General features: G+C 46.9%; 1 protein-coding gene across 1 annotated transcript; it reads left to right on the forward strand.

The window, feature by feature from the left end:
* The first annotated feature begins 4,704 nt into the window (after nt 1-4,704).
* On the forward strand, nt 4,705-8,676 carry LOC119337154 (aquaporin NIP2-2-like). The gene is made up of 5 exons (XM_037609267.1): nt 4,705-5,106; nt 5,232-5,456; nt 7,118-7,312; nt 7,427-7,488; nt 8,000-8,676. The coding sequence occupies exons 1-5, from the start codon at nt 4,939-4,941 to the stop codon at nt 8,250-8,252; spliced, it is 903 nt and encodes a 300-aa protein (XP_037465164.1). The 5' UTR covers nt 4,705-4,938; the 3' UTR covers nt 8,253-8,676.
* Nucleotides 8,677-11,913: the final 3,237 nt, after the last annotated feature.

Below are 11,913 nucleotides of genomic sequence, written 5' to 3' on the forward strand. Positions count from 1 at the left end.
ACCAAAAATATATTTATGCTATCATACTATCTCTATCAGATCTCATTTTCGCAAGTGGCCGTGAAGGGATTGACAACCCCTTTATCGCGTTGGTTGCGAGTTCTTTGTTTGTTTGTATAAGTTCATGGGACTTGTGAGGAGCCTCCTACTGGATTGATACATTGGTTCTCAAAAACTGAGGGAGATACTTACGCTACTGTGCTGCATCACCCTTTCCTCTTCAAGGAAACCAACGCAAGCTCGAGACGTAGCATCATCCAAGAGGCTTTCATCCGCCAACATGATCTTCACATCCTCCACGTCCCGTGGGAGTTGCAACCTCTCCTTCTCAAGCTCAATGTCTTCAAATGTCTTGGCCTTCTCGAGCTCCCATTTGATTGCCGCCTCTTTGCTTCTTCATATTTGGGCTGGATATAAGGATGGGGAGTAAGGGTGGCGAACGGCGAGAGCTCGGGTGCTGGAAATGTAGGAGGGAGGCGGGAGGAGGAAGAACGGTTTGGTGGATTTGGTGCACCCCGTGGTGGGATAGGGTTGTCGGGTCTGATGCGGTGAACGCGCCGGGCGACGCGTCCCATATCCGCCGCATATTTAGGCTGGATATGAAGGGTGCCGGTCAGCCAGGGCGTTTGAGGCCCATTTAAGGAGTCCGTCTGGGTCAAATTTTTATGACCGGTCAGTGACCAGTGATCGGACCGTTTGCCCGGTCGTTTGAGTTGCCCGGCTGTAGATGCTCTTACTGCCCTGATGCAATGAAACGCGATTTCCTGGGATGAACAAATGTAAGGACAAGCTATACAGGAGTCTATAACTCCAACTGACGGAGGACACTCCGTTTCTAATGATGGCATCCTGAGGCTCCTCTGACTTTCACCCATTGTAGGCCAGCGCCAGAGTTGTTGAAGTAAAGAAGAGATGTTCAAAAGCCCGTTGTACCTTCCCCGCAAAACAAAACAAAAAGAAACTCGTTGTACCTGCATCCGTGACGGAACGGAGGGGAGAGAAAAAACGGGGTCCCGGGAAGCCCCAACGCCAAGGCTCGCACCGTGGCCACGAAAACCTTGCAAGCCGGTGAAGTAACGAGGCCCCTAGGACTAGGAGTCTGCCAGCTCGATAGCTTCTACTTCGTCAATGGTGGGCAGGCAAGCCGCTGGCCAATGCGATGCCTAATCACGCCTGACGGCGACCATTATAGAGGCCTAATCCAGTGGCTACGGCGAGCCGTACCTGCAGCGATTCAATATCACGAGATCAGCAGGATCAGGCGCGTAATCTCCCTCGGTCCCTGTCCGAAATCTCTGAACCCTGACGAAATTCTGAAGATCGAACGCTAGCTAGGCAGCACGGACTCCCACTAGCTCTAGCTTGCACGGTTGCACCCTTGCAGGCCACAGCTGCCCTGTGTAACCACGTCGATCTCAGCGGATTAATCGCTCGATCTGCCCGAGAATATTTTGAGCAACTTCGGCCCAAAGTCTCGCCGTTCATCCATGTTGCAGTCGTCGGCGCCGTGGGTGACGTGCGCCGGTCGCGGCGGTGCAGACTGCAGAGCCCCTCTTCTACTTGTAGAAAATATCGTCACCGTCTAACCATGGAAAGCCCAAACCGACCAAAAAATATCCAAATTTGAATACTACACTATTTCCTCTTCGTCGTCGTCGTCGTCTCCGGCGTCAGGCGACGTCGACGTCGGCCGCACGCGCTTTATCGCGGCGGCGTGGCGTCCCTTTGGCTGCATGCCGCTTGAACGAACCTGCAGCATTGGCGTGTAGCCTCGTTTGTTCTTCTGTTGTCAGAGTCGCGGTCACAGATGTGCGTCCATGATTGTTAGCCTGTGGCATTTGTTTTTCTCGTACTTTAGCAAGTTACTACAAAAGTAGTATATCCATGCTGCTGCATTGACCGACGTCCTTGCCGACACGGCACCGAAAGAAAATTATGTTAAAAATAATCCCTGCAAGGAACGATTTCCCCCTGAAAATTCCCATTTTCAACCATGCGGCGTTGTATATTGTTCGCCGTTTTGGCATTCTGCTTGGCAGATTCGTACGTGTGATGCGATGCTCATGTGATCCGACTAAGACCTGCTACTGGTTACTATAGCTACTACTACTGTACTCCCGTGCAAATTAAGCTAAGGTTATTGTTATAAAACGATGATTGTAGCCAATAAGCGCGCCCGATCCCGTGGACCCAATCACCGGCCGACAACAGGGACGGCCGGAACTACTAAAAATACCTGGATTTCATCATCGGACATACTCCGTGTACGCGACGAAGTATCTCCGGCGTCAGGCTACGGTGGCCGATGCGCCGGTCACTGGATTCAGGAACATCTGAATCGATCCAACGCAGCGAACGAAAAGCATGCAGCATTTTTAAAGATCTGAAGCAGTATGGACGTACGTATACTAGTTTTTTTTTGCGAGTGGCATACTTAATACTAGCTTTTTTTTAGAGTAAAGCATACTTACTACTAGCTATTCTAGTAGCATCAGTAGTAGGGTTCCTCGCCGTAATAGGAAAGGACTTAGACAGGGCTATCCTATCTCCCACTCGTCTTTAACTTTGTGGCTGATGCAATGGCAGCCATGTTGTCCAAGGTCAGGGAGGCCAGACACATCATGGGGCTTGTCCTACACCTCATTCCGGGTGGTGTGACACATCTCCAATACACGGACGGTACCTTGCTTTTGTTCAAGCCTGACTATCATAGTATTGTTTCGATTAAGCTCCTGTTACTAGCCTTTGAGATCCTCTCCGACTCAAAATAAACTTTCTTAAAAGCGAGGTCATTACCATGGGGATGGACGACCAACAAAGCCTGCATGTCGCAAATTTACTTAATTGTAAGCTTGGGAGCTTTCCAATAAAGTACCTTGGGCTTCCTATCTCTCACCGCAAACTCTCGATTCTAGAGTGGGAGCCTCTGTATGGGAAAGTGGCCAACAGGGTAAGCTCGTGGCGAGGGCGTTTCATGTCCTCTGCCGCGAGGCTCATTCTAACTAACTCGAGCCTCTCTACCCTTCCCCTCTTCACTATGGGGATGTTCTTACTAGCCGATGGCGTGCACGCTAAGCTAGACATACCGAGGTCCCGGTTCTTTTGGGAAGGAACTCGCATCAAGCGGAAATACCACCTAGTAAAGTGGGCGGAGGTCTGTAGGCCAAAGAAGTTTGGAGGATTGGGAATCCTTAACTCGAAACTAATGAATGTCGCCCTCCTTTCCAAATGGTGGTGGCGGCTGGCCCAAAATGAGTCGGGTCTCTGGGCTCAGCTGTTAAAAGCCAAATATTTCCCGAATGGAAACCCCTTCACAGCCTCGGCCAACGGCTCCGTGTTTTGGAAAGGGATCCAAGCGGTGCGGCCCGCTTTTGATATTGGGGCCAAATTCCATATTAACAATGGCCAATCAACTCGGTTTTGGATTGATCACTGGCTGGGTGCCTCTCCCCTTTGGCAAAGTCACCCCAACTTATTTCGGATCGCCACTAACACCAACGTCTTAATGGGGGAGGCAGTCTGTACTGACCCCCCGGAGATTTACTTTTTGCGGACCCTAACAAACGATGAGCGTGAGTCTTGGGCCGAGCTGGTTCAGCAAATCGGTGCCAACCGCCTAGGGACGGGGTTTGACTCGGTTGAGTGGAGCTTGACAGCTTCGAGGGAAATTCACGGTGAAGTCCCTTTATAACAAGCTAACTGAAGGGTCAGCACTTGATATAGCTAAGGGGCTGTGGAAGGCAGGTCTGCCCCTGAAGATTAAAATCTTCATGTGGCAAATGTTTAGAAATAGGCTGCCCACTTCGGATAACGTGGCCAAACGTAATGGTCCGGCTGATGGTACCTGCACGGTATGCGGCCTAGGTGAAGACGCAAACCATGTCTTTTTTAGATGTCACCTGGCCAGGTTCACTTGGAGCGCTGTTCGTGAAGCCTTTCACACGAACTGAAACCCAGCCTCGGGGAATAACTTAATTACCATACTCAAGTCCACGAAAGGGACTAGTAGTAGAATCGCTTGGCGTTGCGTAGGGGCGCTGCTCTGGGCTATTTGGACGACGCGCAATAAAATTACGATTGAGAAAAAATTCCCTAACCATCGTGCAAATGTGATCTTCAAATGCCATCTATTTCTGTAGGCGTGGATTCCACTGGGGAAGGAGCGTGATGCTGAGCGTATGTCAGAGGCCATGACGCGCATCAAGACTATTCAGGCGATGGCAAGACTAGATCCGCCGAGTCGGTGAAGCTTTTGGAGTCTTTTATGGGAGTTTTATGTTAGCTAGGTCTTCAGCGCTGGATGATTTGGCCAGTTGTAATATTTCCTTCGCGTTGAACCTTCTGTTCCGTTTCATGCCGGTCGTGGACCGAACATTCTCTTTTGCTTTCGCCGAGTTGTAACCTGATGAACCTGTTGCCTGTGGGCTTTATTAATTTATAAAGTCGGACGCTTCTACCGTCTTAGTTAAAAAAAAAAGTTCTTCGCATCCTGTCAGTTTTCAGCTGGCACGTTCGACGGTGTCTCGCAGGCAGATTGGCTGGCCGGTCCGGCCTGATCGGGCGCGGCCAGCCCACAAACGCAAAGGAAGCGCCTGCAGTGGAGTGGCGCGCCTACCACCTGTCACCTCGTCTCCCTCCCTCCCTCCCTCCACCTCCACCCCCGGCTGGCGCCTCGACCTCCACCTATAAATACGCGCCCGCTCGCCGCAGAACAGAGAGCAGGCAAGCAACCGAGCATATCTCACAGAGCTACATAGCTAATCACACGCCTCACCTTCTCTTCCCGGCAGCTCCGAGCTTGTATGTAGTGCGAGGCTGCCACTGCTAGCTGACACAACAGCTTGCTCATCGATCATATCTCATAGTCCGGGATCGAGAGATCTCTAGGATCAACCTCAAGGGTAGTCGACCGGAGGAGATCAAGCAACCCAACCGAAGATGTCGGTGACCTCCAACACCCCGACGAGGGCCAACTCGCGAGTGAACTACTCGAACGAGATCCACGACCTGTCCACGGTGCAGGACGGCGCCCCCAGCCTCGCCCCCAGCATGTACTACCAGGAGAAGTCCTTCGCCGACTTCTTCCCTCCCCACCTCGGAAAGAAGGTGAGCGAGCGAGCTCCCCGGAGATAGCCAACCCATTGGCTGGCCGCAGCGGTCGATCGATCGCCGGTCATGGTTTTCTACTAGCTCGGGCGTGCTGCTGACGCTGATTTTTTTCATGTACGCAGGTGATCTCGGAGGTGGTGGCGACGTTCCTGCTGGTGTTCGTGACGTGCGGGGCGGCGTCCATCTACAGCGCCGACGTGACGCGCGTCTCGCAGCTGGGCCAGTCCGTTGTCGGCGGCCTCATCGTCACCGTCATGATCTACGCCACCGGCCACATCTCCGGCGCGCACATGAACCCCGCCGTCACGCTCTCCTTCGCCTGCTTCCGGCATTTCCCCTGGATTCAGGTACGCATACGCATATGCATCCATCCATCATGCTTCGTGCCTTCATCTTCTGTCTCACGTACGGACGGTAGCGAATGATACGTCGTTGTTCCCTAGGACTTGGTTACCAACATGAACGTGCAAAAAAGAAATTGTCACGGCTTAATTAACCAGAGCTTAATTGATTTGGAGCCTAATATAACTGGCGGCATCAAAACGCATGTGCAAATGCATGATCGGTGCAGCAGATAATTAGTTAAGCTTAGCTAATAAAGCAGGATTTTATATGTAACAACATGTACAACTAGGGAGGTCTTCAACTACTGCAAGAACTGTATCATAATTCACAAAACGCATCTGGATCAGCCAGCCAAGCTGGACACAAGAACATATCCTATCATCCGAAACAGTACTCCTGTTGTATTTAAAGTATAGCACTAGTTGGAGACTTGGAGTAGCTAAAAGACTTCCCTAGCTAGTCGCATGTTGGGATGATCGGTGGCATGACATGTAGGCATGTAGCACTAGCAGCAAGGTAATACATGCTGAACATGTGAATGATTGGAAAAATTCAGATCTAACACAAAAATAAAAAGAGATGGATAAGGCATCTCGATGTAGAACTACTATTCCATGATTAGGGAAGAACATGGCTTACCCTGAAAGCTCTTGTTAATTAGTCTCCACTAATTGCATCTTCCCGGGGCCAACCAAGGGGTTGACATTCGCTAATTTTGTAGAGGCATAAATACTACTACCTCCGTCCCGGTGTATAAGTCATTCGCGTAGTTCTAGATCGACAATTTAACTATCTAAATATGTATTATATGTGACAAAAAATATATATTTAGAAACTACATCTGTGTAGAAATCTAATGATATACTTTTCATGACATATAACACATATTTAATTCCTCAAATCGATGACCTAGAACTACGCGAATGACTTATACACCGAGACGGAGGTTGCTCCCGGGCATCCGTCCCAATTATTGCGGCATATGAATAACCTGCTGGAGTTTCTTAGAACATGGTCTAGCGGGCATAATTAGCAAATTTGAAAGCGGCTTCACATGATGAACTCGCCGCTCAAGTCAAGCGCACGGTATAAGCTCGACGTTGACGCCCAGTATATGTCTATGTTCGATCACAAATCAACCAGCCGTGCCATGAAGGCCAGTGGTAGTCTTTCGGCAAAAGATTCCGATGTGTCCCTCCCTGCATGCTCCAGCCAGCCATCAATCTCCATGCCTGACAACACCATCTGATTCCATACCCGTGGTGCGTGTGCCCAAAGATCGTCACTGCCGGCCGGCCGACTTCTGGCCGGTAACGCTTAGATATGACAGGATTCGTACGATCTTTTCCCCGTAAGACAGACGACCTCCATCCATCCATCCATCCATTTGCTGGCCATAGACGTAAACATAGCGTGCATGCACGTAAAGGGAGGGAGCATATGGCATATGCATAACAAGGACGGGGGATCAAAAGCAAAGGCTGCATTGCACCCTTGTGTCGCATCACCTTCACGTCGTGCACCGCATATACACACATAATAACGTATACCTACGCGCGCACCATGCGTGGTCTAGAGCGTGTGCAGCGTACGTCTCAATCCATGGGCTTCTCCGTGTGCTTTGCTGATTGGGTGTTTGATCCATGTGGCGATTGCGATGCAGGTGCCGTTCTACTGGGCGGCGCAGTTCACGGGGGCGATGTGCGCGGCGTTCGTGCTGCGGGCGGTGCTGCACCCGATCACGGTGCTGGGGACGACGACGCCGACGGGGCCGCACTGGCACGCGCTCGTCATCGAGATCATCGTCACCTTCAACATGATGTTCATCACCTGCGCCGTCGCCACGGACTCGAGGGCGGTACGTTGATTTGCCACAAATCCAGTGTTTCCATTTGCCATGGATCTTGATTGGAGTTCTAGCTCTGTTCTTGTGCTAGTATTAATTTGTGCTTTGCTTTTTTGCTTGATGCAGGTGGGTGAGTTGGCGGGGTTAGCAGTTGGTTCCGCGGTTTGCATTACGTCCATCTTCGCAGGGTAAATATATGAAAGAATCACTAACCACCACACTGACTGATTTACTTTAGCAAGGAGTCGTTGGGGGCTTATTTTAACAGCTTGATTGATTCATTTGTTATGTAGGGATAAAAAATACTAGTAAATTGATCACCAACCCACATCTTTTTCACAAAGAATTTGAAGAACCTTATTTTAATTGCAAAAGTGACGGCCGGACCCAGCTTGAGACCTGAGTACAGTCGATAGGTTCAGTGAACCGAACCAGCTTGCAAGAGTTCACTAGTAATGAATTGTGTAGGATTCTTTGAACCTTACAAACAGATAGATGACACATTATTCCTGGCCATATATAGACAAACACAATACAAAAAACATTTTTGGAAAAATAATACTAGACAGGAAAGATCAGCCATTGAACAACAGCTTAGCTATGCACACACGTAGGACCAGAACTCCACAATGACATCTTGATTTATAGCACCAGTCATGCATATTAGCTAAGACGAGGGGAAACGAGTGGCATTTGCAGGCCTGTGTCAGGAGGATCGATGAACCCAGCGAGGACTCTGGCGCCGGCGGTGGCCAGCGGCGTCTACACCGGCCTCTGGATCTACTTTCTCGGCCCCGTCATCGGCACGCTCTCCGGTGCCTGGGTCTACACCTACATCCGCTTCGAGGAGGAGCCCTCCGTCAAGGACGGCCCGCAGAAGCTCTCCTCCTTCAAGCTCCGCCGCCTGCAGAGTCAGCGATCCATGGCCGTCGACGAGTTCGACCATGTCTGATCGGCCGGCCGGTGCAACTACACCCGACCCCAACTATATATATATGCTCTGTATTGGATTTGCATGCGTACGTACGTAAGTGCGCACGTATACGAGCGCGGGAAGCCATTTGTAACCAGTCAAAGTATGTACGATCCATGCATCTACGTGTTTGTACGGGTGTGCCGTGTACGAGCGAGCTCTGTTCCAGAGGAACTGAAGTAGTACTGGATGGAGCTAGCTTCGTGTATGTGTATACCATGGGCACGTAGATAGCGTGAGTACATGGCTGGTGTAACGCATTTGTATTTTTTGTGATTTTTACTCCATGTGCCTACATGCATGTGTACTTTATGTTAACTCTTTCGCTTTGTACTGCGTCAGAGGTTGCATAAGTTTAATATGATGATGCAGCTAACGGAGCTTGCTTAATTTGCCTGAAAAAGATCTGGAAGAAATATATGCTACATGGTATTAGTTGAGAAAGAACTCGTGAGGTCATGGACTTACCTTTTTTCCATGCAGATTTTGATATTAAATTTACTACTTTTGGTTGCGATATTTAAATATGGATGATATATCAAGTGACGTACATCACGGGTCTCACTGAGCAAATAGCAAGCCATCCCAATCAAATGGAGGCAGAGTCGGTCCATAGGCCGGGCAAAGAGGGCGGCCACCCAAGGCCTCAAGCGGAATAGGACCGCAAATATACTATTATTGCTAAGTCTAAAGATTATTGTAGTATAAACTAAACAATTAAGTATAATCCAAATTTTGCTAGAGCAATCCACACACGAACTAGTAATGTTAGGTGAATTGATAGGCAACAATGAGTTTTGTGAGCCTACCAGTGTCTCTCCCATAGATGTGTGACAAGTCATACTAAAATTTACGTAACTAGATTTCCTTGTTTAGTTTCGTGCAAAACCTTTTATTTCATAAATTGACAGGAGCCCTTGTATACACTAGAAGAAGTAAACATCACAAGCCTAAAAAAGAGAGAATTATATAGATGCACAATTGAATCGGCGTCATGTTATGCTCGTCAGTAATCCATGTTATTTTTATGCTATGCAAAGAGCATGCATATATTGCCAACTTATTACTGAACCTAACTTGCGGCACATTTACAAACGGTTTAATTTATACTCCAAAAGATTCTATAAATATGTTTACCTAACAATATACCAGAAACCGTAGTAAGATATTAGCTAGACATTACGCTTTAGAGATCTCTACCATGACAGTTAATAATACTAAAATATACATATGCATCATATAATTTATGCAATTCTTAAAAAGTAATTGAAATATTAAATTTTTAAACAAATAATTTAAATTAACTTGAATTTTTTCCCGACGAAATAAATTAGAACTAATAATAGAAAGCACTACAATTAATATTTAACAACATTGTTATGCGGTCCCACACAAAAAACATTGTTATATGGTTAACTATGTCAACTAAGTAAACAAAATTATATTCACCAACACTATAATACAATTAAATAAGAACAAATGTTTGGTATAAAAAATTCTTCTTTTATTCTTCTCTGGTCTCAAGCAAGTTTGGAGCGACTCTGGCGGGAGGAGGACATGATGTGGGAGGAGGACATAAATGGATATGGAAGGGTGTGTGCGAAAAATAAGAAACGGAGAAAGGTTCGACGGGTGTATTAATTCATATAAAACACATACGTCACATATTTTTAGCTATATTTATTATAAAACCTTGTAGTACATTTTATATAAAACTAAAATGATTTATATTAATGACACTTTGCAAATTTAATAACTTTGAGTTTAATTGTAGTTCTAATCCTTTCCTCGACTGAAAACTCTGAAATTGCATTCTGAATCAAGCAACTAAGATGGCCTTTAATTTTAAGTTTAATCAATAAGAACTTATAATAATAAAAAAATCACTAATCTATTTTAGTTATCAAAATCCATAAAATTTTATTCAAAATTTGAAGTTATTTTGAATTTATGATGGATTTAAATATATGTAATTCAATATAAAATATAATTAGGTGTGTAATAAGAACTTTATAACAAGGATACACCCTTTTTTAGACTTGACTATGAATTTAAGAACAACTATATCACATATCTGATAGTTTTCTCAATTTTAAGATAATTCATTATATTTGTTTCCCAATATTTTATAATGTGGCACTTGTTTGGCATCCAAGACAATGTTGGCTTGGGGTGTTTGGATGTGAAATGCGAGTTAAGAAATATTTTTACATAAACTAGTTAAATAAGTTTAAAATGTGTAATAATAAATAAATAATCAGGTAATCGTTGACACTTGGAAAAATAATAATGTAAAAAGTCAATTTTTATGGTTATACAAGGATGCGAAGTTTTATAAATTGGAGTACTCCATAAATCGCAAATTTATATTTCTGAGAATAACCCCGAGCAAGTATGAACCAATTTACCATTTCTCTTGGTAACGGTTTAAGTGATACCCATGGAAATCTACTATCTACTAGTATATGGTATTTTCATCTAGAAATTTATATGTGGTGTCGGTTGACTATTTTAAAATTAGTGGAGGAGATTGTTGAAGGAAGAGATAGAACAACTAATAAAGATGTTTGTCCACGAGATGCCGAAATTCTGAGGTCGACCCAATGCTTTTGCACATTCATTGTTGTCTGTTAGTGTTGGATTTCCGTGTAAAGACTTGGATCTCCGTGTAAAGATGGCTTAATTAGGAGACCATCCATCAATTATATAAAGTAAAATGTCTTTTATGTTGCTCTAGATGATGTGGATCGATGTCCTTTCAAGGGAAAAGATGGAGCAGATTCCTGGGAGGCATAGAGCAGTGAACTCTATCTTTGCTTGCGTGCATGCTCTAATTGAACCGACTCTTCTTAGGAACTGGTTAAGAGATGCTCAAACCCATAATTATGACCGATTTTCCGTGCTATAGTGGTTAAGGCCGAAGGATGCCCCCCCGCAAAAAAAAAAAAAAGGCCGAAGGATGTCAAGCGTGGTTGACGGTTCAGACTGGAGAAAGCCAGAAGCTCTGTTCCGGAGTTGACTAGCGCTAGTGCCACTGCATGCACAGTAGCGTCCACAGTGGGTACATACGTGCGGGGCGGGCCACATCGAGCTAAGCAGGGCCAGGGAAATCTCAAATCTGCGCTCCACTGAGGCCAACAAGAACTACACCTGAATCATCACCAATCCCCGACAAGGAACGCGCGCGGTGGAGACGTCGCAGCCATGCACCACCCGTAGCGTAGCAAAAGCCAGAGTGCGCTGCGCGGTGTCCCGGAAGGAACCCCTCGCCGTCACCTGCGTCCCCTCGCCGCCTTCGAGGTCAAGGGCGCACGCGCATGCGCACGAGACCGGCGGGGAGGGACTCACTCAACGATCGAGCGCACGCACATCGGCGATCGTTGTTAGTCGGACACGCACCAGGTTAGCAGCGTCAGCGGAACGGTGGCACTTGGACCTGGTGCGCTTGATCGAACTCTCTGAAGTGTGGAAACCGGCGCTCGGCTTCGGTTTTGGGACCTAACCTTAATCCCACGAGGTTTTTTGGGACACTACGACGAGCTAGCAGCCCCGAGAAGAGCAGGGACAGGCACCAGAGTGGACGGGGGATATATCATGCCTGTCCATCAAAGACGGCCAAATTAGGCACCTTGGTATGCAA

The sequence above is a fragment of the Triticum dicoccoides genome, chromosome 7B (genome assembly GCF_002162155.2).
Source record: "Triticum dicoccoides isolate Atlit2015 ecotype Zavitan chromosome 7B, WEW_v2.0, whole genome shotgun sequence".
In the NCBI taxonomy this organism is placed as follows: Eukaryota; Viridiplantae; Streptophyta; class Magnoliopsida; order Poales; family Poaceae; genus Triticum; species Triticum dicoccoides.

Coding starts and splice junctions, on each gene's coding strand:
- LOC119337154 (XM_037609267.1), top strand. CDS start 4,939: ATGTCGGTGACCTCCAACACCCCGACGAGGGCCAACTCGCGAGTGAAC. Junction 5,107..5,231: donor CTCCCCACCTCGGAAAGAAG/GTGAGCGAGCGA, acceptor TCATGTACGCAG/GTGATCTCGGAGGTGGTGGC. Junction 7,313..7,426: donor TCGCCACGGACTCGAGGGCG/GTACGTTGATTT, acceptor TGCTTGATGCAG/GTGGGTGAGTTGGCGGGGTT.